We start from the raw sequence: 23399 nt of genomic DNA, 5'->3' as shown, positions 1-23399 counted from the left end.
CCAAATAAAAACATAAAATAAATAAAAGTATCTATCATTTTATGTTTACTTAAAGTTAAGTTTTTGTGTATATGCATTTTGTCCCAGCATATAGTCATAATAATATTTCAGCAATGCATACACCAGGTATAGTTGTTTAATGTGTCATGTTGGCCCTATAGCTATTATATTTATGTGTATGACTAATGCTTTTCTCATTACAAATTTCCTCCATTATATACACTTGTATTTGTGTCCTCCTTGCCTGTCATCTTTAGCTCATGTCCATCTAGGCAATGATTGAAACAATCAAGAGAATAATCGGGCCTGCTGATCATGCTGCCCAATGTCTCAGAGGTTAATTCTATTTTCAGGGTGATAGGGGTATGGTTTCTCTCTAGAGCCCTGACTGTCCTGGAACTTGCTCTACAACCAGGCTGGCCTTGAACTCAGAGATATGCCTACCTCTGTCTCCTGAACGCTGAGAGTATAGGCATGTGCCATCATGGCTGGCACAAATTAATTCTTATAGTCCATTGTTCTGGCATGCCAAACTTAGATGTGTATTGTTCATGTGTGGTCTCTTTACTACATTTATCAAGGGTTAGAGCATGGTGCTCAATATTCATTTACTGATTGAATAAATGAGAGAATAAAAAAGTTTCAATTAAATCATGAATACTTTGAGATGTTAGCATTCTAAAATACAAGGCAGTGCTATGTTCTCTGAGGAACAGGCACAAAAAGAAATGAGACAAATATTCTTAGGTTAAAAAAATATATTTGTTTTCACTGTGTGTGTGTGTGTGTGTGTGTGTGTGTGTGTGTGTGTGTGTGTGTGCAAACAGTGCACTATGTGAGTACAGAACCTAAAGGTGCCAGGAGAGGTCATCAGATGTCCTGGACTAGAGCTACCTGACCAAGCTGCTGGGAACCAAACCTGTATCCTCTGCAAGAGCAGTAGCAAGTGTTCTAACTTCTGAGAACCTCTCTCTAGCCACACAAACCCACTTTTTAAAAGTTTACACTCAAGTTTAATTCACCAACACCAATTCTGGAATTGTGTGGTTGGGAAAATGTTTATTTTACCTTGTTACTATTTTTATTGTGTGTGGTTTATTTTATTCCGCACTGGTGATACAACCCAGAGCCTTGTACATATTAGGCAAACATCCTTGCACTGAGCTCCATCCTCTAAGTTCTTTGTTTCACCATGTGACACAAAAGCAAGGAGAAATTAATATAAAGTTAAAGTTTGTTTTTAATTTTATTACGTTATTTATTTATTTGTGTGATGTATGTGTGTGTGTGTGTGTGTGTGTGTGTGTGAGAGAGAGAGAGAGAGAGAGAGAGAGAGAGAGAGAGAGAGAGAGAGAGAGAGAGAGAGAGAGCACAATAGCATGCCAAAGCACAAATGTGGTTAGAGGACAACTTGCAGGAGTTGGTCTTCTCCTTCCAGCACACGAGTCTCTGGGATTGAACTCAGGTTGTCAGGCCTGTTAGCAAATTCATTTATCCACTGAACCATCTTCCAGGCACAGCAATATAGATTTTTTTTTCAAGTAGGCTATATGAATTTAAAGTGAATTGAGGAAAAACGTTCCTCTGACAAAGAATTCAATTATGTGGAAAAGATGGCTGAACAGTGGTTAGATGGTTAAAGCATAGACTTAGAGTAGCTTCAAAATATATTCAGATACATATTCACATGCAGTGATTACATAAAACATATTCATGTATCTGTTCCAAATGAGCTTTTCTTAATCAGTTTATTGATTTGTTGTTAAACCAACACTAAGTAAATGCACAAATAAATAACTGCTAGAGATGCTGTTGACCCAAATGGAATGCTTGCCTTTAATAGAAGTTATAAAACCTGTTGACTTCTCAGGAACTTGGCAAAGACTTCAAAGATGGCTCACATGCCTCTAGGATGGGTAAACTATCTGCTATCGGGTATTTGTGATGTCAAGGAATTATTCCTCTTGGATCATGGATGAAAGTAACATTAAGACATTAGCTCTGTAGCTGGGAATTAGGCTATGAATTACACAGACTCACCTATAAAAAACAACATGAACATAAACAGATGTCTACTTACTGGTGAGATGAGAACAGATGACCATGTAGCTGGGAACCTAGATCCCTACAGCTCTCAGAAACCAGGACAAAGGAGATTCATTGTCTGACTAAATGATACCCATGGCTTATTGAAATTATAATGTAGGCAGTTTTCAACTGTGAAAGGCAACCAATCAGTCCCCCTTTCAAACTCATATATAATTGTCTCTATAAGAATTCCAGTTCAACTTGTTTTTGTATATAAGATGAAAAGAAGAAAAAGAAACCATTTTGCTAGATAATTAATATATATTTATGATCATATCATTATTTCTCACAAACTTCCTTTAATGCTCACATAAAAACTAAATCTATACTGGTTTCAGATGAAAAAAATCACTATATTTCAAAAAAATTGTACCCATCAAATGTGATAAGATGTTTTGTATAGCTAGATTATAGCAGACTTGAAATTAAAATCCAAATTTGCTGACTTTCTGTAGGCAGCTTATTGTTGTTATTATGATACCCTTAATGTCACTTCACAATAAGAAAGGTAAACAGTTCTTATAACTGAAACATGAGAAAATAAGTAATAACTTAATCAAAGAAATATCTATCTATATACTCATTTTGAAGACCAACACAGTGTGATGTTGAAAGCTGTTACCAAACCAGAAGGAGCCAGGTTAAGCCCCTCGGATCCTGACACTATCCTGCCTATGTGTTCCACTTTGATCATAGCTCAAGAGACTAAGCTTCTTGGTCTGTGTAGTATGTCAAATATTTCTACAATGGCTTATGTGTAGGGTGGGGTTTCAACTTCATTATATTTCATTCATAATGGCAAAGGACTTCACATGTTTTAACACACCTGCGTTTTGAGAGGAAGCCACTTAAAACTCAAGGCCATTGTTGATCAAAGTACAGCTCAGCCAGAAATGATACCTGAAAACTATAAAGAGAAGTTTCCAGTTGATGCATGTGACTTTGTTCCTCATTGAAATCACATTAAAAAATAACACTTACTTGCCAGTCCTGAGAAACCACATGTACACCCTGCCATTATGTACTGACTAGCTATGTGTCACTGTTTGGCTCTTTTCAATTTTAAGATAGCATGCTTTATGTAGCCTACATTGGTCTTGAACTCACTATTCTCCTGACTCAGCCTCCTAAGTGCCAGGATTTCAGAGATGTGCTGTCATGCCAGGCATATTTTTTGGTTCTATGTATTTAAAGAAATCCATTTCATTGTGTATTTAAAGGAATCTATTCCACTAACATTTGGTACTATTTGTATGGATATGATCAACTTTAAATATGCTTTGAGGATCTTTCATTGAATCATTTTCATCTAAGAAATCAAATACAACAATTTTAAAGAGATTTTAAAGATTATAATGAAGATCAAATATATGTCTATGATCTCTTGTTTTAAAAGCCTTACTTGAGATATCACAAAGATTTAGCTTAGTAAAATCATAAGCAATAACAGGTGTTAATCCACATTCCCTTTCAGGACACTTCATCCCTCAATCTACAAAATTCCCATCAAACATAACCAGCAAGAACAATGACTAGCCCAGCAGAGTTTCTAGCTGAGAAAAAAGAAAACATTTTCTTTATTTCAAAAATGTCTAAAATTTTAATGTTGTGTTTACAACTATTGTTCCTGGCTCTGCTACTGTAAGGCCTTATTGTTGAACATTTTATTCACTACTGTCCTGTTCAAAACTACCCTACAAACTAGATATCCTTAATTATATTTTATCTGGGAGACAGCTGAAGCTCAAGAGAGGTTGAGTAACTTGCCTAACATGACAGAACAGATCAGTGGCCATCAAACCTTCATTGTTTCAGTTCTAAAGGTTATAGTTTGTGAGTTTCCACACTCTATTACTAGACACATAATTTTTCTAAGATTACGGTAGAAGAGGCCAAGAGCAAGAGAATGACCAAATAAATAGTATAAGCTGAACATTCTTGAAAAACTGAAAATGGTGATGTGACTAACACATGTAATATAAAAAGTATATGTTTGTGTAGTGTGAAGGTTGATATTGATTGTAAATTGATGAGACAGAGAAACTACAATGCAGGCTCCCAGGGAATGCCTGTAAATGATTATCTAGGTTAAGTTAACCACGGCTGACATCAGTGATGGATTAACAAGATTAGGTTAGCTGAGGTGGAAAGACCCAACATTCCTTGGGCTGGGGTCCTAGCTGCATGAAAAGTAGAAAGCTGGTTAAGAACCAGCATTCACTGCTCTGCTGCCTGATTGAAGATGGGGTGCTACCAGCTGCTCACGCTCCTCTTAAATGCTTTCCCAGCTGGTACTCCCAAAACATGAGCCAAAATAATCCCTTCCTCTAACTGGTTTTGCTAGGTATTTTGTTGAAGTGGTGAGACAAATAACTACTGCTAGTACATGAGTATAATAAATATCCTTATTATAAACTGCAGCAAAGGCCTACTTCTGACTTAGAAATCTTCAAAACTACTAGAACCCACACTTAGATACTTGGGATACTTGCAGGCAATTCAAGCTCACTTTGCTATGAGAGGCAGAAAGATAGCTGGCAGTAAAGGCACCTGTTATACAAATCTGACAAATTGAGTTCTATCTTCAGAAGCCATGTAAAGTGGATGCAGAGAACTGACTTGTCCTCTGACATTCATATGTATGCTGAGGCATGCTCATCCCCCCATATCATAAATAAACACATACATATTCTAATAATAAACAAACAAACAAATAATGAGGAAGATATAAAACTCATCAAAAAAGACTGAAAATAATTGTTCCCATTGGGCTTTGCAAATGATCAGCAATATTGAACTGAGGTCATGCAATTAGGCTTAACCATCCCCCAGAGCTTTCATCCATGCATCAGCTGTGCAAGGCAGGATAGCACCCCACACCCCAGAAAGTCAGCAACACATTAGTGACTCAGACATCAGCAGATGGGAGTAGCTAATCTTACTTGCCTGGCTAATGATATATGCCTTATTACAGTTCTCTTAATGATTAAGAACTCTAATTGTTTCAGGTAATTATATTGAGCCTCTAATAGATATGTTGCCAGCATTATCTAAGTCATAATTACTAGGTAAATATGCTTTTTTAAAATAAGTACGTTGAGCTTACTCTTAAAAGGATATAGTAAATTGGGCATTAATACCTTTAATACCTGTGACTCCATTATTGAGGCATTACTTCTAGGAATGTTATGAATATTTCATAGGGAATTAGAATAAGGACTATCTTATCCTCCATATCTAGAGTATTGTGCTCCTTCTCACTCTATTATCCCAGCCATTCCTCCACAAGCACTCAGAGTCTACAACATGAACTCAATCCTCTTTCTTATTGCCACTTCCCACTTCTCCATCCAATAAATCATCAATTCGACCAATGATCCAACTATGCAGACTTTCTCATCTCTGTGCAGTGTGTGTGTGTGTGTGTGTGTGTGTGTGTGTGTGTGTAAATGAGAGAGAGAGGGAAAGAGGGGGGAATACAGAGGGGGAGGTGGGGTACCTACGTGCATGTATAGGTGTACCAGCCAGTAGAACCATGTCAATGTCAGAGGTAAACGTCAGATGTCTTCCTCATTCACTCCTCACTTTAATGTTTGAGACAGGTTCTCTCATTGAACATGGAACTCGTTGACTCAACAAAGCTGGCTGTCCAATGAACTACAAGGATCTTCCTGTTTCTGCCTCCTTCCACCTCACCCCCAACCCAGTCAGTTGGGATAACAAATTCATGCCCCTCTACCTGGCATTTGTGTACAGGAGATTTGAACTTAGGTCCTCATGCTTGCACAATAAACACATTATCAGTTGTGCCATCTTCCAAAACCCCTCAAGATACTCTTCATCTGCACCCACAGAAACATATTTAGGATGAAGTTTCGTCATTTTGTTTTCCTTCATCAAACATTCACCAAGCTCATTAATAAGAAACACCAAAACCAGTGTCTACCCCAAACAAGGGAATGTTCATTACTACATAGTAATGATTGCTAATAGAACAGAAATCTAGTAACTTATGTTTAAAAAATTGTTTTTATTTTGTTGTTGTCTTGTTTTCGGCTCCTTATAGAAAAGATTTGGAGTAGGCAATCATATTGTATTTTTCCAAGACCACTTTATGTCACAATTTGAAATCATTTGCCTAAGGAAGCAGTTTTCTTCATAAGAATTCAAAACTAAAGTTTTTCAGATTTTTTTTGTGATGCAAAATACTGAGCTACAGTTCTACAGACAATGAAGAAATTCTAGACTCTTGCTGCCACATAGAAATGTGAAACAATTTTCTTGATAGAAAGCAGGTTGTACTATGTATGGGAAAAGAGTTACAGGAAGAATGTCAAACTAATTTAGGATCAAGGAACTGGAGCAGATGCCTGCAATGAGGTCATTACTATGTCATATAACAGCAGTGTGCCTGCATTGATAGGCATGTGAATAATTACCTAGCCATCAGGAATATATGGGACACAATCTTATCAGACTCATTCAGAAAATCACAACAGCTGGGATTCTATTAAAGGAGGCTATATATTGGTGTGCTTGCCAACAATTCATAGGGACCAGAATTAGTTGTTTCTACAGTTTCTGCACATTAAAGAGTGAACCAAAAAGACACAGTACATGATCCATTCTAAAATAATTTCTCTCACAATCATTAAGATCTATTTACATAAAAATCTTACCTGGAAGCCAATCAAATGCACTACTTGGCAAAGTTGTGCAATTGTAAATGCTTTTGGTATAAAGTAGATGTGTTGGATTTTCAGTAGTAACTTCCAAGTTGCTATCAATTTTCTGAGAGGTTATGGGGGTGGGCAGGAATGGTTTTAGAAGAATTACTGGATTAAATGTTTATTTTATAATTCAGCATTTAATGAGAAGTTCCTGTGTGCCTTATCAAAGGTAATTAAAAGCTAGAATGGATAAATTATGGGGCATAAATTAGAGCTGTGACAGCCGAATTATGAGAGGAGAGTCTCCACAGTCAATCACCTATTATGTAATTATGTCTTCCAGAGCTTCAAAACCATAGCAGAGAAGAAGGAGCAAGCCTGGGGCCTGTAGGTGTAAACTCTCTAGCTGGTGTGGTCTGTACATCTTCCTAGAGAAAGGGAGTTTGTATGAGTCTTAAGGTAAAAGCAATAATAGATAGGAAATGAAGATGACTTTCAATATATTCACAAGTCATTACTATTCTGTCCAAATAAAATCCAAAGCAAAATCATAGTCTTCCTATTTACAATGTTTTAGGCCAAGACAATGATTTTTTAAATATGTTTAGAAATGTAGGTACCAAACAGATGAATAGCTATCAAGGTCCAAATCTAAGAAGGGACAATGAATACAATTTAATTTTTTTCTTTTTGTCTATCTGATTGTGGGGGTTTTGTTGTATAATGAAATCCCCACTGTTAATAATTTTTAAGAACTTTTTCTTAATAATCACAAAGAAAATGTATAAATGTCTTGCTTCAAATATAAATTCCCATTGAAATAAATAAATACAGACAGAGAATAATATATTAAAAAGTATCTCATGTAGCCAGGGTACAATGAGGAATTTACTATTAGTTATTCCATGAGGATAACAAATAAAATATCAAGAGTATTTTGATGTTGCATATTTATGTAAGGAAGAATATTATGAGGAATGTTAAGAGAAATAACCTTGAATAGATATCTCTGTTTATACTCAGATGTACTAACTTTCCAGCTCCTGGGCCTTCGGTAGCTCAGGACATCATTGTCTCTCTATTCAATGGAGACAGATTGCTCGCAGTGTTGTTGAGGAGATGTACTGTAAGACAAGAAGCTTTGCAAACAGTAAAACAGGCAGAAAGATCTGTCACTGAGACCTTTTAAACTTGCCTCTGAACTTAGGCATTTTTCTTCTTAAACTATCTTGCTCATATCTTAGAGGTACTTTTGTCCTTTACATCCCAAATGTACTTGAAAATACATTCTTAATATGTTCCTTATTCCGTAACTATCTATATAAAGAGTACGGCTGGCATTTGCTTTGAATCAATGGCTTCGACTGTAGACCTAGCCTGAAAGTATTTTCAGCCATCTCTAGGCTCCAGTGTCCTTTATTGGCTGAGTGAAACAGGAACTCTGGGATAGTTACCAAGTGAAATTACCTGTGGTAGAATTTGAGATGAACCACTTTAGCTCAATCATCTGAGCAGTTCTCCTTCACTGAAATGTGATGGTAAGTGGGTCTCTGGCATTATTTCTTAAAAACCCTTCATCACCAAGGGCAAGTGGGTAATGCTTAGAATCGATAATGCTGAAAGAATGGATAGTCCTTACTGTGCTTTAGGAGGCAAAACCAGCTGGAGCCTGTCCCTACTAGACCTGAAGTCTCTGCACATACTGAAATTTATTTTCAGCAGGAATTGCTATGTGTAAAATAAACAGAATTCTTCTATTCTTCCAACACCCAAAATGGAAAGGGAAACAAACTGACAATATTAAGCATAATTGAACATAATTATTTTTCCTTCTTTGTTCTTGTTTTTTTCTTTAAAATCATGTCCCGGCTTTAGTATAATTGTCAGCCATTTATGTAATAAAGATTCTATAGATTAGGGGAGAAAAGACTGAGTTATTTAAAAGTCCGAGACCAATGTGTAGGTGGTGATAGAATATGTCAGCTTTTCATGAGAAGTTCCTGTGTGCCTTATCATAGCTAATTAAAAGCTAGAAGTGGGTAAATGATGGGGCATAAATTAGAGCTGTGACAGCCGAATTATGAGAGGAGAGTCTCCACAGTCAATCACCTATTATGTAATTATGTCTTCCAGAGCCTCACAAAACCATAGCAGAGAAGAAGGAGCAGGCCTGGGATCTCTAATGTTGCTTTGAAGTTTTTCATCAATTCCAGCAACAATGACAGAGGCATGACGACAGTTCAAGGACATATGAGACTGAGGATTCACGTCTGTGCCATGATACAAATCTCCAATCGCTAATTCTATATTTAACATGATATGTCTCAGTGTTAAAGTCACAAACAACTAGGTTGGGAGTTACCGTGTGTGTGTGTGTGTGTGTGTGTGTGTGTGTGATCTTAGGTACGTAAGAACAAGGAGTGTTGTTGATAAGCAACAAGAACAAAAACAAAAACACAGGTTCTACCTGTAGAAGAGAGTTGGCTAAAAAAAACTCATTGAAACAATTGGGGAGAAAAGCCACATAATTTCAAGGTTAGGTGTCTGTAGTTAAGAAGAATGAGGATATCATTTATAGCAGTGGTTCTCGACCTTCCTAATGCTGCGACCCTTTAATACAGTTCCTCATGTTGTGGGTTGTGGTGACTCCCAACCATAAAATTATTTTGTTGCTACTTCATAACTGTAATCTACTGTTATGAGCCGTAATGTAAATATCTGTGTGTTCCAATGGTCTTAGGCGACCCCTGTGAAGAGGTTGTTCAGTCCCCAGAGGAGTTGCCACCCACAGGTTGAGAAGCACTAATTTATAGGTATATATAAGAACTGAGTTGCTCCAAAGGTGGTAGTAGAGTTAGGGTGATGACACAGTTCTTACATCTCAGTATTTGGGAATAGGAGGCACAAGACTTGCAAGTTTGAGGCCAGCCTGGGATGATAGAAAGACCATGTGCCAATGAAAAATAAATAAGAAAGACCGTGTGCTATTTAAACATAAGTAAAATAATAAGATCAGTCATTCACTTTCAGAAGGCCTGAGCTTTCTATATATAGTTATAATTATGTTCACCAATCAAGAAAATGGGAATGTGAGAACCATTTAAATGAGACACATAATCCTAAAATAGTACTAAGATGCAATGAAAACAACTTATTTTTAAATTCTCTTTTTACATTCCATCTCTTTGTGGTATTATGTGGGTTTTGGGTGTATGTATGTGTGGTGTATGTGTATGTTGGCACAGTAGCCTATGCATCATGTGCATAGGCCAAAAGGAGATGTCAGATGTCCTCCTTGCCTTGCATGCTCTGATTTTTTCCCTTGAGACAGAGTCTTTTACTGACCTTGGTCTGGTGACACAATCTTGCAATCTCAGTACTTGTGGATCTGACCTTGGAGTTAGGCTGGCAGCCAGCAAGCCCAAGGATCCTTCTATCCTAAACCTTCACAATACTGGGGTTGCAGGAGCATGAAATCTACACCTGGCTTTGTACAGGGGTGCTGAGGCTTCAACTGAGCAAATAGTTGGTAGTGTGAGTAACTCAGTTTGGATCCCCAGCACTCCACATAAAACCACAATTCTTTGGAGGATAACAGACAGAGACAGGCACATCCCTAGGGCCCAGTGGCCCATCTAGTAAATTGGTGACCTTCAATTTTTGAGACCTTGACTCATAAAAATAAATTTTGAAAAATAAATTTTGAAAATGAATGACAAAGCAACTTTATCACTGAGGGTAATTATTTTAAGACTGGGTTTCATTATAACTGTCCTAATTCTTCCCTTTTGTATAGTCAGTTCATATACATACATATACATATACATAGTCTTCTTGTTCATTTTTTTTAGACTGTATTTTAATTACAACATTTCTCCCTTCTTTTTCCTTTCTCCAAGCCCTCCTATATGAAAGCAAGGCAATACATATTTATAAATGAAGAATAAAATTTTGAAAATTATTTCCCATCGTGATAAATTGCTACCAGAGAATACAGGAAATAAAAAGTGCTAATTTCCTGTTGTATCTCCAACAGCTTGGTTAGATCCCACTCCCTTATCAGCTCCCCCAGACCTTGTCACTGTCACAGGTCCACTTGTTCTTTAGTTTGGTGGATTTGACCATCAACTTGAAGCAATTTGAATGCACTGTTAGCAATTGAAGTCTTAAACTTGAAATTGAATATGAAATTTGAAGTATATATACTGGAGCCTGACAATGCTGTCATGCATGTCTGATACCAGGCAAACACAAAAATGGATGTCTATTTATTTAATGGACTCACAGCAGCATTCTTTCAAATGATTATCTGCAGTACTTAGTAAAATACAATAGTATTGAAGGAAATGGCCATGGCTTATTCACAACTTTAAAAAACTCAGTCCTAAGAAGGTCCTATGGTAGACACTCCTGTACCATGGTGAAATATATTGCATTTTTTGCATGTATGAATTATTTGGACCTGTACTACTAGCTTCACTATCAAAATGCATAATGTCAAATTGTGGTATGTCTCATTCAAGTTTCCTCATGAGCACAGTGATAAAGACATGTCTGTTTTATCCCCTAGAGAGTAATGTGTTCTATTAAATGTTGGAAAGATTTATAATAAGTTTGAGGATTTCAAAGTGCATGTAAATTTACTAGCTTATTAGCATTTAACATCTACTCTAAAGTGATTTAGAATGAACAGGAAAGTTTTGTTTCAGCCTCATCTTTAAACACTGAAAATTAAAAGACCAAAAGAAATCAAACAAATGCTTACCAGAAGAGTGAATATAGTAAACAAATGCTTCTATTCCTTGGCCAGAATTAATTTTACAACTGTTTTAGTAATTTGGGCTTATATTATATATTTCCTTTTCCACCCAAACACACTCCTCTCTGTTATCTAGAGTACATGTCCTCGGAGAATTTGGGACTAAAGACTGACTGATGAATATTTACTGAATTAAAGTAAGTATATAGTATAAGCCAATAAAAACTTCAAGAGTAGGTGGGAGGAAGGTGTTAAAATAACATGTCAAACAATAGGGTCAATTAGACAAGGTGAGCTTTTGAAATTTAAGTGAGTCCTGTCCTGCAATTTAAATAGGAGAAACTGGTGGAAATGATGGAGAATGATTCACACAAAGAAGTCAGTTGGGCTGGGCAGTGGTGGCACATGTCTTTAATCCTAGTACTCAGAAGGCAGAGCCAGGCAGTTCTCTATGAGGTCAAGGCCAGCCTGAGCAAGATCCAGGGTAGGCACCAAAACAACACAGAGAAACACTGTCTCAAAAAAACAAAAACAAACAAACAAACAAAAAGTCAGTTAGGCTGGAGAGATAGCTCAGTGGTTAAGAGCACCGACTGCTTTTCTAGAGGATTTGGGTTCAGTTCCCAGCATCCACATGGCAGATAAAAACTGTCTGTAATTCCAAGATCTGACACTCTCACACAGACATACATGCAGGCAAAACATCAATGCATATAAAATAAAAATAAAATAACAAAAAGAATATTTTTTTTTTAAATGGAGTTCAGTATAGTCCTCGGCTACATCATGAGTTTGAGGACAGCATGGGCTATTTGTGATTCAGTCTCAAAGGCAAACAAATGAGTCAGTCTAGACTAACTCTTAAAAAATTGGCTTAGAGGAATCACTTCAAGGAATCAAAGAAAAAACCTGCCAGAGTATAGGCGGGGGTGATGTATGAAAGGAAGTTAGAACTAATGGAATGAAATTAAAAATGTGCCAGCAGAAGGTTTGAGATGGCCCTAAAGAGTTTTTTTGTAATGAATACTTGACTCTTTCTTCTTACTACTAAAATATATATTTCATTTATGGTCAAACACAAGTTTGTTAGAAATATAACTGTTGCTTCTAACCATTTTAATATTATTGTAGATAACAGTAGGAAGCTTATTTTATAAACAGTTCTTAAGAACTCAAATTCTATTCTATGAAACTTGTTTGCCAACAAAGATATACACAGTTGAATCAATACTGCAACATAGTATATAGAACGATTCTACACCTGTGTACACTTCTGATAGATTGTGAGGCATTAGACTTTTTCTTCCACAAGAGATCATATCTCTTGAGGAATGTATAAGATTGCTTAAGAGAATTCAAACCAGCAGTTATTATTTAATAATGAATATGAGAAAAGCTTTCTCAGCAGTGACCAGTGAATGAGCATTGGAAATCTTCAGGATGTGCTTGGTAGTAGTCACTCTGAAAGGCATTTTTTTCATGCTTTAGTATTCTGTTTATAAAAGACAGAAACTATGCCCAGGAAGATGAAGTCCACACCCAATGGCTTACCAGCTACTGGCAAAGCTGGAATTCAACCCGGGTCCACTCCAAAGCCAGGCATCTCTATGACATGGAGTACCCTTTACAGGTGTTTTTATCTGCTTCAAGCCACAAGCAGAAAAACAGACATCAAAACAGAGATATCAATCCCGCCAATAGTCATTCCATCATATTTCACTAATTATATTTTAAACACCATGTAAAAGGTGAATGTGTGTGCTACTATTCAAAATCAATAAAAGCCATCATCCTGTCAAAATAAAATTGAAGCATTTATTTAATTATTTACCCTTTCATTTTTTTGCCTAATTTGAATATTATATTACTTCATCTGAATACTCACACTATAACACACCTTGGCATTACTAAGAGTCATCATTTGTCTTTGACTCAATCTTTCCATTTGAGTGTACAATTTGGCTATGCAGGCTGAATAATTATGAAAAGCTAAGTCAATCAATTGCATGGTGGATGATCCTTAAAATCAACTTACATCATTTGTCTTTAAATCTTTCCCCATGGTTTGACATCCGATAGTGCATAAAAATAAATGCTGAAGGAAAAAAAAAAAAAACAAAACCATGGACTCTGACATTTCCTTAGGAATTAGTATCAGATAACTCTTGAGTGGTCTTCAAACATTGGATTTGGGCCTTTCACTGTAGTCAATAGTGATAAGGCAAAATAATTTCTGAGCAATCAGTGGAGATTGTGAATCAGGATAAAATCACATTGCTGAAGAAGGTAAGAAAATTTAGAATGAAACTACATGTGTACTATGGACCAGCATAACTCTATTTGGACATAGTTGTTTTGAGGTCCTTGGGGATGTCTGTCCCCTCTGAGTCTGGTATGACATCTTACTCAAATAGTTAAGATCCTAGGAAAATCCTCACTGTCTCTTTGGAACTTCCATTCACAGTGTTGTTTTTTGACTACAGTCATTTGTTTTGAAAAACAATCGGATTGCCATTAAGAGATTCATTCCTGTGATTCTTGTAACACAGCAAATAACCATATACTTTCACTTGATGGTGCTGCACAGCTCTTCATTAATTCTGAACAAGGAGATTCATGAGAAATCATCCAAAATTTCTGGGAGTCTTTTGTGTTTGAACAGCAGCATGCTTTCTACCTGCGAGTCTATGTATGGAGCATTTCAAAGTCTCATCACATGACTCAGTTTCACAACCATATAATGTATGTCTTGTTTACAAGTCACCTTCTATGGTGTAAGGAGCGCCCCTGGCTTTCTTTTCAGTTTGCAGAGACCCACAGTCCCAGATGTTGGGAATCCCAGTTCTCTCGGGTCTCTCAACTCACTATCAAGATTGAGAGGAGACAGCATGATCATGAAGTTGTAGCTCATAAGTTTTATATTAACTAATTTTTAGGACCCCAAGGTATAAGAAAATATCTTTTCATTCTAATTCCTATTTCTAAGATTACTTAGGGAGTAAAATAGTCATGAGAAAGCCAAATTTCCTCAAATTTGGCTTGGTAGTAAATTCAATAAATACCCTTCCAAATCATTTTAAATTGTATTTCCAGTCACAATTTTAGATGTATAATAAGCTTTTAGAGTCTTGGGTACTTACCTAAATCTTCACTTAGCTTCAGACCTCTTATAGTTCAATCATATTTAATAGGCCTCAGGCCCATTAAATATAATTGTAACCATACAGCCTCTGCTTAACAGTAAGTGGAAAAGAATGGATGCCACAAACCTTAATATTCACAAAGCCTGTTCTAGACTGGCTTTTTACTGGAAGCCTGTGTCCAGTTCTGAGCTCAAAATGTAGAGAGATTGAGGAGAATTTGGAAAGAGTTCACTAAAGTCCTTAGTGGTTATGGGAAATGGATATTGATGTAGAAAATAACAACAAGGGCTTGTTTTATATATTTAAATAGGTGAAAAGCTTTTCTTGAAGAGAATAAGTGAAGATTTATTGTTAGTTGAGAATTTATATTCAACTTTGGCATAAGAAACTATTTTTTACCACTAAAATTATTAGACTTGGAACTGAAATCCAGATGTAATTATGTATTTTTCTCTGAGGTACATAAAGTGGAGCCAGTCTCAGGGAGCTGAGATGATTTATGTCCTTCTGTAACAATGTGAGATGAGACAAGAAGTATTTTCTAAATGTTTTTCTTTTCCTAACTCTGGAGTTCTAATCCTGCATACTAATCAGATTTGTGTTGCTGTGAGGAGAGATTCATTTTCTTCCATGGCTTTAAAGTGATTATCCAGCCATGTTCTTTTGGGCCCCTGGTAGGTAAGACATCATATAAGGGCTTATCTCCTGACAGCTGGGCATTCCCCCTGTTTCCTTTCAGCGGGTTCTCCTACCAAAAATTTCCATTATATATCAGTAGTGCCACAGGCTAATGGTCAAGATTTGAGTATGTTGTGCCTTTAGGGGACATTTAACATCCAAACCGTAACATCCCTGTAGCCAAACATACAGTCTTATATTTTTTTAAAGACAAGCAATGTTCAAGAAAATCCATATATGAAATGCAATAAATTTCAAAAGGCAGCTGCCATTTATTGTTGCATTAAGGTGATGTGTGTTTGAGTCCAGATAAAGCTATAAGGATCCCACCAGTTGACCACAGATCACAGAAGAATAAAAGCTAACTGTGTTTACTACAAGAACAGATAATGACACTCCAAGACACAGCTTCAAAGAAACTGATAAGCTCAAGTAGGAGAACTGAAATACAGAAAAAAAAGCAGTTCCTTCAAAAGTTACTCAAATTACTGGTCTCAGAAGACAGGGGGAAAGGTGACATTTGTCCATGATGATTCCCTAAACCCAGGTCTTATGCTTCTGATATCTTGTTACTGCCACCTGACTGTTCAGTTATTTCTGAATGCAAGTACTTTGATTCCTCCTTTTCTACAATAAAGACACAACATTTGCTATTAGCCTTTCTTACTCCTGTAATTTTGGGTTAAGTTATTTGCTGATCAATGTCAAAGGGTAATATAGCCTTAATAGTTGTATGCCTATTTTGTAGAACTTCTACCGGGGGCAAGTCTAGCTTATTTTTAGGGAAGAACTGAAGGTAGAGTTGGTTGCCATGACAATTGACCAATTGGGTGTCTATCTTCTCTGTGTGGTTAGAACATCACATGCAAAGTAGTGAAAAATGAAAACACTGGACTGACATGTTAAAATAACTTTCTGTTCTACTGTTCCATTCTGATTATGTCAGTATGAAGAATGAATATGGATACTTAAATCTAAAATTAATCTCTTCTTTTAAATACTTTCATCATTTACTATTTGTGCTAATACCTAAATGGTAAATAATAATAGCAACAGAAAACTATGCCTTCTTTTTAATCATTGTTGCAATTCACTAACATCACATTTGTTCTAGTCTCAGAGACAACTTTTCATATTGTAAATACTGGAACCCAAGTTGGCCAGGTATATCTTATATAGTTCAGGACAGCTGGAACTTGAGGAATCCTTTGTCAGCCTCCTAAGAGCTAGGATTACCACACCCAGATAAAATGACTCATTAATTATCTATCTATAACGAAGAATTTAACTTTCTTTGTCTTACTTACCACAAAGAAACATTTTCAGGGATTTGAATCTTAAGCAGTATTAATGGTATATAATTCTAAGAATCTCCAATTATTTCTTGGACTGTTTCAATAAATTGAGAATTGTTAGTGTTAGTCCCCCCGCCCCCCTCACCTCCACCTCCAAGTCCCCAGTATTTAAAGCTGCACCATTCTTTGTTTGCTAAAGACTACTGCTTTTTGAGGGCCAGGAGACGCTGCTGCTTTGCAAAGGTAGAAGCTCTTAGGAAATGCTTTTCAAGTAGCCAGATATTTGTAACTAAGAATTGTTGTATAAGTAGTGGGCTCCAAAAAGCCTGCTCATGCACCAGGGATGGACTCAGATCCTACTGCCCGGTGGGCCCCTTAAGCAGACCAAGCTACAGAACTGTCTTGCTATGTAGAAAGTCCAGTCCTGTCACTTGCACGCTCCACAACTGTTGATCTAAACTTCATGAGTTCCCACTAGTCTGGTTTGGTTGTCTCTGTAGGTCTCCCCTGTGGTGGTATTGTGTTCCCCAAAATATTGTGTACCTTAATAAACTTATCTGGGGTCAGAGAACAGAAAAGCCACTAGGTAGGCAGTGATAGCACACACCTTTAATCCTAGCATTCCAGAGATAGAAATCCCTCTGGATCTCTGTGAGTTCAAGGCCACATTGGAAAAAGCCAAGCATGGTGACAGACCTTTAATCCCAGGAAGCAAGTCTTTAGTCCTAGGGAGTGATGGTAGAAAGCAGAAAGGTATATAAGTCGTGAGGACCAGAAACTAGAAGCATTTGGCTGGTTCAGCATTTGGCTGGTTAAGCATTCAAGCTTTGAAGCAGCAGTTCAGCTGAGAGTCATTGGGATGAGGACACAGAAGCTTCCAGTCTGAGGAAACAGGACCAGCTGAGGAACTGGCAAGGTGAGATAGATGTGGCTTGTTCTGTCTCTCTGATCTACCAGCATTGACCCCAATAACTGGCCTTGGGTTTGATTTTATTAATAAGAACTTTTAAGATTCCTGTAACACTCCCCATCATGATCTTGATGTCCTTACTCATAGAATCCCTCTTCTCTCCCCTCGACTGGACTCCTAGAGCTTGGCCTGGTGTTTGGCTGTGGATCTCTGCATCTGCCTCCATCAGTCACTGGAGAAAAGCTCTGTGATAAGTTGTATTTACCAATCTGATCACTGAGGTAAGCCAGTTCAGGCCCTCTCTCCACTATTGCCAGTAGTCTAAGCTCGGGTCATCCTGGAGATTCCTGGGAATCTTCCTAACACCCAGCCTCTCCCTATCCTCATGATGTCTCCCTCCACCATGGTATCTCTCCCACTGCTCTCCTACTCCATCCCTGTTCTAGCTCAACCATCCAGTTCCCTTATATTCACATCCCCTATCCCGTACCCTCCATTGCCTACCCCTCATCCCAGTTTACTCAAAGACCTCGCATAGCCTTGAGGCAGGGGGAGGTGCTTGGACTTGTCTCTACTAAATGTAACTCCCCATGGGAGGTCTTATCTCCTTGTAAGGGGGAATAGAGGGTGGGTTAGGAAGGGGGCTGGAGGGACAGGAAGAGGGAAGAGAGGGGTCTTTGATTGGTATGTAAAATGAATAAAAAATTCTTAATTAAAAAAAGAAAAAATTGTTCAGGAAATGGGCAATTAAATGGAAAAAAGAATTGTTGCTTAAGATAGAAATTCTCAGGGCAGATGTGAGCATGCATGTGTGCTTGTTGTAATGAATCTTATGTATGGCATGCAAATTATGAGTTCTAGACTACATCAGTCAACAATGATCCTTAAATATTTGTTTTGCAGTTTTTAATGTATATTCATGTGAAATCATTTGGTCATTTAAAGAGTACATGAAATGGAAAAAATGGGCATTATCATATTTGTCCAATACTTGATAAAATAAAGCTTGGAGAGGTCCCTTACCCAGCATTGTAGGACTAATAAAGACCAGTAGCCAAGTTTAGTTGGATTTCATCATTTGTCTGGGGAATCTGACTTCAAGTGCTTTCCCCAGTAAATACAGATACTGGGTTATATTGCTTTTACTAGGAAAAGTCTTAGATCTAAGGCTTTTGCTGCAGAATCTAGCACTCATTCTAAACATGGTTCACACACACACTGATGCCAGTACTATACACAGCCAGTCTTTCCATAAATAGAAGGATGAAGACACAGGTAGATATTGTCTCCAAGATGACCCAGCTCTGTGCAAGATGCTGCTCACATCTTATTTCTCTCTAATGGTACTCACAACCACAAAGAGGGGCAAGGTCAACAAGGGAAATAGGGAAATACTGGTTGGAACACCTCCTAAGAACAAGCTTACTAAGTCAAAACAAAATCTTTTCCTGGGATATCAAATATAGTTCCTCATCTGCTAAAGTAAGGAGTCCAGACAAATTTACCTAAATGCCATGTTTGGCTGCTTGTAGGGACTGAAAGAGTCTCTTCTGTGCAATGGGAAAACCAATGCTCAGGGCTGGTGTCAGGTTTGTCTTTGGAATCCACCATCTCCAATGGAATAACGTCACAAAACCCACTTCACCTCTCTCCCACTCTCCGGTGGTGTGAAATGGCCCATAGTTAGCATTCAAGACATATCAATTACTATGCGGAGTTTTGAATGAGAGCTACAAAGACCGGCTTTACTATGTTTAGATCATAATAACAGTTAACTACTCTGATAGTTAATCTCTAGTGGTTTGAAGGATACCCATGGGTCAGGATGGACATTATTCTATCAGGAAGCTAATCCAAGAGTACTATGGAAATGTTTGCTATTATGAGCAAGGTGTGGATTGCAGACTGCTATACAATCACTTACACAGTGAAAAGACTTAGTCATTGAATTTATAAGCTTATATTTATTTGTAAGCTATAAGCATGCATATATGTGTTATTTGTACCTCTTATTCAAGTACATATAAGTTAATACTTACTAACTGAGGTGATATATTTGAAGATGATTTTAAGACACTATGCACTTCATTGATTAAGAATCATAGGCTGGGCAGTAGTGGTGCATGCCTTTGATCCCAGCACATGGGCGGCAGAGCCAGGTGGATCTCTGTGAATTCAAGGCCAGCCTGGTCTACAGAGTGAGCTCCAGGACACACACCAAAACTACACAGAGAAACCCTGTCTCGAAAAACCAAAAAAAAAAAAAAAAAAAAAAGTATAATGTTTGTTCTCAACAGACACAACTTACTTGTTTCAGTGAGCTGCTAATTTTCCTGTATTTAGGCACAATGATAAATAGTCTATGAGATTTTTTTTTTTTTGTGTGTTTCTCTAATTAGGAATATTCCAGAAAAGTCAAGGACTATTTTATTGTGACATTCCTAGAACAAATCATTCAGAACTTATAAATAGACTTAATATCTTTCCATTATTCAAACTCTTTTCAGCCTCCTTTATTTATAGCCACAATCAATCAAATGAACAAATAAAAACAGCAACAACAACAACAAAACTCACTGTGATCTGCTGGGTTACAAATTAATGGCCTTTCCTGGTCTGCTTATATTTCCAGGGGCTGCCATTAAATGTAAGATGAAAATCACTCCATCCAATAAGTAAACTTACTGTTTGTGTACTACAGATCATAGCTCCTTATCAGGACTAATAATGCAGTTTTACTTTTTACAGGAAATGGAAACTCAAACCTCGACAAATGGATGCCAGCATCCCGAATGGCTCTCAAATGGGCAGTGCTGAAAATTGATCTGGTACCTTGTCAATTGCGTCGTTCAGAGATGACATCAGCAGCAAGTCTGCAGCCAGTGCTGGCATGTCGCCCTTCCTGTACCATAACTAAAATCACACTCTGCAAAAACATAATCAGCTCCAGGTCTGCAACTCGAACCTTGAAACCTCATTAAGCAACTTTAAGTCCTGGCCCAGGTTCCATACACACACACACACACACACACACAGCAACCAATGCTGATAAAACATGTCGTTCTAGAAGATTGAGACAGTCCTTGTGATATTTATTTCTTATTTTGTTTATGATCCTTTTTAGCTAACTGGAAATCCTAAGCTGGAATTTGTCATCAATGCCATGCTCTTTGGTCCTCCTTAGACAGTCCTGTTCCACCTCACCAATAGAAAAGACATCTTGGCTCTTTACCTGGGGGATTATGCTCATTGAGAATCACAAGGGATGCTGGCGTGGGTCTTCTTTTCCTGATCTGTGAACAGCAAAGGCACAGCTGATGTCAGTGTGAGAATCAGACACTGCCCTTCATTGATTCTACAGCTCGAAAAGCTGTCCACCCTCCTCTTTCCCCAACATATATGAAGAAACTTCTAGAAAGAACATAGTGTATGCTCATTATATATTTTAGAGCACAGGAAGCTAGCTAGAACTGCCAGATATTACTAACACTATTTTTTTTAACCACAAAGTTACATTTCCAAAGGAAAAAAAAATAAAGTTGTATACCATTAAAATATGCAACTAAGAATAATACACTGTAAAGTACAGGGATGACTTACTATTTAAGTGACTGGTAAAGCCCCATGACATTGGCAATGATATCATGGTCCCTTGCCCTCATCTAAATGAGGCAAAAGGAACCCAGAAGCCTCACATTTCTACTATGTACTGTAATTAAATTGGCAATGTACGTTTTAAATTTCAATTAGCATGATTAACTTTATACTTTCTAATTTAATATTTAGACCAAACTGGCAGGTCAACCAAAAATACAAATCTTACAAGAATGTGAATTTTAATTCCTCCAGACAGTACTAATTGGACTCAGTGGATTAGAAAAAATAAAAGGGAGAGACCATGAAAGCAAGAGGGCATGTTAGTGGGTGTCAATGAAATGGGAGGGGAGAGTTGGGGCAGATATGATTAAGATACATTATATATGTGTGTGTGTGAAATTGTATATAAATAAGTAAAAGTTGCTCAAAAGGTAGAAGAATAAAAATGAATGTATGCTTAATTGAAACTAAGATTTGCTGGATTCATTCCCTTGTTATGGGAATTACAGAAGCATATTATGACTAGACTCTCTTGCTTCAGGTAGCCTTTATTCATTCAATGTATCAGTTCATAGCTAAATTCCCAGAATACTTGTCAATAGGATAAAGGATAAAATGTATAAATGATGTTGTTCAAAATGGAAGCAATACTCAGTTCAGTAAACAGATCTGGTCAAAGTTATATTTATCTGGTTCAAATCTGGGTGGGTCTACTGTCAAAGCATCATCATATAAAGCAAGACTTATTTTAAGTCTTATTTTAAGACTTTGTATCAACTATTTGGAAGAGGATTCAGGGGTACTCTGGGTTTTAAATAATTAGTGAATTAGACTGGAGTTTCCTTTCTTTGCTATTCCCAAAGTACTCCTTATTTGTTTTTATACCACAGAACATCTTTGATGTGGGTCCATTGCACCCAGAGTCTAAGTAAATATCAACATTATATATTTAGAAACCAATATCACACATAGAAAAGGAACCTAGGAAAAAGTAATATAGTATTTTTCATATTCATTGCTCATATATAATGCAGAGGTATTGTTCAGTGATACACAATGAAAACACATAAAAATATGAAGCCTGTAATACTAAATTCATCTGGGATTTGCTACTTTAATATTAACATTTCTTTTTATTTTATAAGTAACAAAATAGAAGATTGCTAATTTTTGATAATGTTTTCGAAGTTTCTCTAAACGTCAAAACTGTTACTTTAAGAATCAAAAGCCAGTACATAGTGCTTCAGACCAGAACGTCTGATACATTGGTGTTAATTTTATATAGAATGTAGTGCTGCTAAAATCTTGGACAGTTGCTCCCCAATGCAACCCAAATGCAAATGAAATGGGTCTGCAAAAGCAGCCTCACTTCTCATCCAGAAAGTCACACAATTGAACAAATGCAGAAAGCAGAGAACCTTTCACCAAGCAAGAATTCATGCCCTTACTGCCGGATATCCAGGCATTGTTCCCCATCCACTCCCCTTACCTGCTCTGCTGCCTCTGGAGCAATCTGACTCTGGAATAAAGGCACAGCAAATTGTATCTTTTTGGGGCTGTTGGGCTCCATGGTAATGATGAGAATAAGACAGAGAGGTGAAGCACTCAAAAAGGCAAAGTGGGATCCGGAGTGCTCCTGAGGCACCCTTCACCAAGCCACACGCAGTGTTTTGTAATAAATCTCTGTAATTCCAGCCTGAACAAGTGAAGAAGATATCGAGGTTTGAGCAACTCCCTTCTTCACTATCCAGTGATGCCTGGCTTGCCTGATCCCCCACCAATCCTTTGGATCCTCTCAACACAATTGGGAATGGAAGAATAAGCTAATTGTGTCCCTGCTCACTAATACACATGCCAAGCTTTCACTCAGCAGCTAATTGAAATTGCAATGCTAACCTTGAAGGACCCGCTGCCCTGGGATTTAAAAGAAAGGCTCTATCCACTGCACATTACTAACCGGCTGCTCGAAAGTGCAGCATAAGCTCCCTCTGAGCATTACAGGGATGGGTCATTCATTATTGATGAACATAAAGCAGGAAGTTTTTAGAGCTGGGGGCAGGGCCTGACTATAGAATCATGTCATTTCTTTGTAGCAACTTACAAGTCAGACACCTTTGCTGTTTCACACTCAACCACCACATCGATGAGCGGCTATCAACAATAAGCCGCAACCAATAATATCAGCTATATCTGTGCCATCAAGATCTAGTTAGGTCATTACTGCCCTAGGGCTGAGCAGATCTTAGTTCAAGTTCCACT

The 23399-nt window shown here is 37.4% G+C and overlaps 1 protein-coding gene across 1 annotated transcript in view; it reads right to left on the bottom strand.

The window, feature by feature from the left end:
* Ppp1r1c (protein phosphatase 1 regulatory inhibitor subunit 1C) overlaps nt 1-23103 on the bottom strand; it is a 105318-nt gene extending 82215 nt beyond the window's left edge. The window contains exons 1-2 of the mRNA XM_028884595.2: nt 22630-23103; nt 20776-20836 (exon numbers count right to left, since the gene is read on the bottom strand). Of these exons, the coding sequence (XP_028740428.1) occupies nt 20776-20836; nt 22630-22710 (142 nt within the window). The 5' untranslated portion in view covers nt 22711-23103. The remainder of the gene's footprint in view (nt 1-20775; nt 20837-22629) is intronic.
* Between the last annotated feature and the right edge of the window lie 296 nt (nt 23104-23399).

This window comes from Peromyscus leucopus, chromosome 4 (assembly GCF_004664715.2).
Source record: "Peromyscus leucopus breed LL Stock chromosome 4, UCI_PerLeu_2.1, whole genome shotgun sequence".
Taxonomy (NCBI): domain Eukaryota; kingdom Metazoa; phylum Chordata; class Mammalia; order Rodentia; family Cricetidae; genus Peromyscus; species Peromyscus leucopus.
This window is presented reverse-complemented; position numbering and strand designations above follow the sequence as displayed.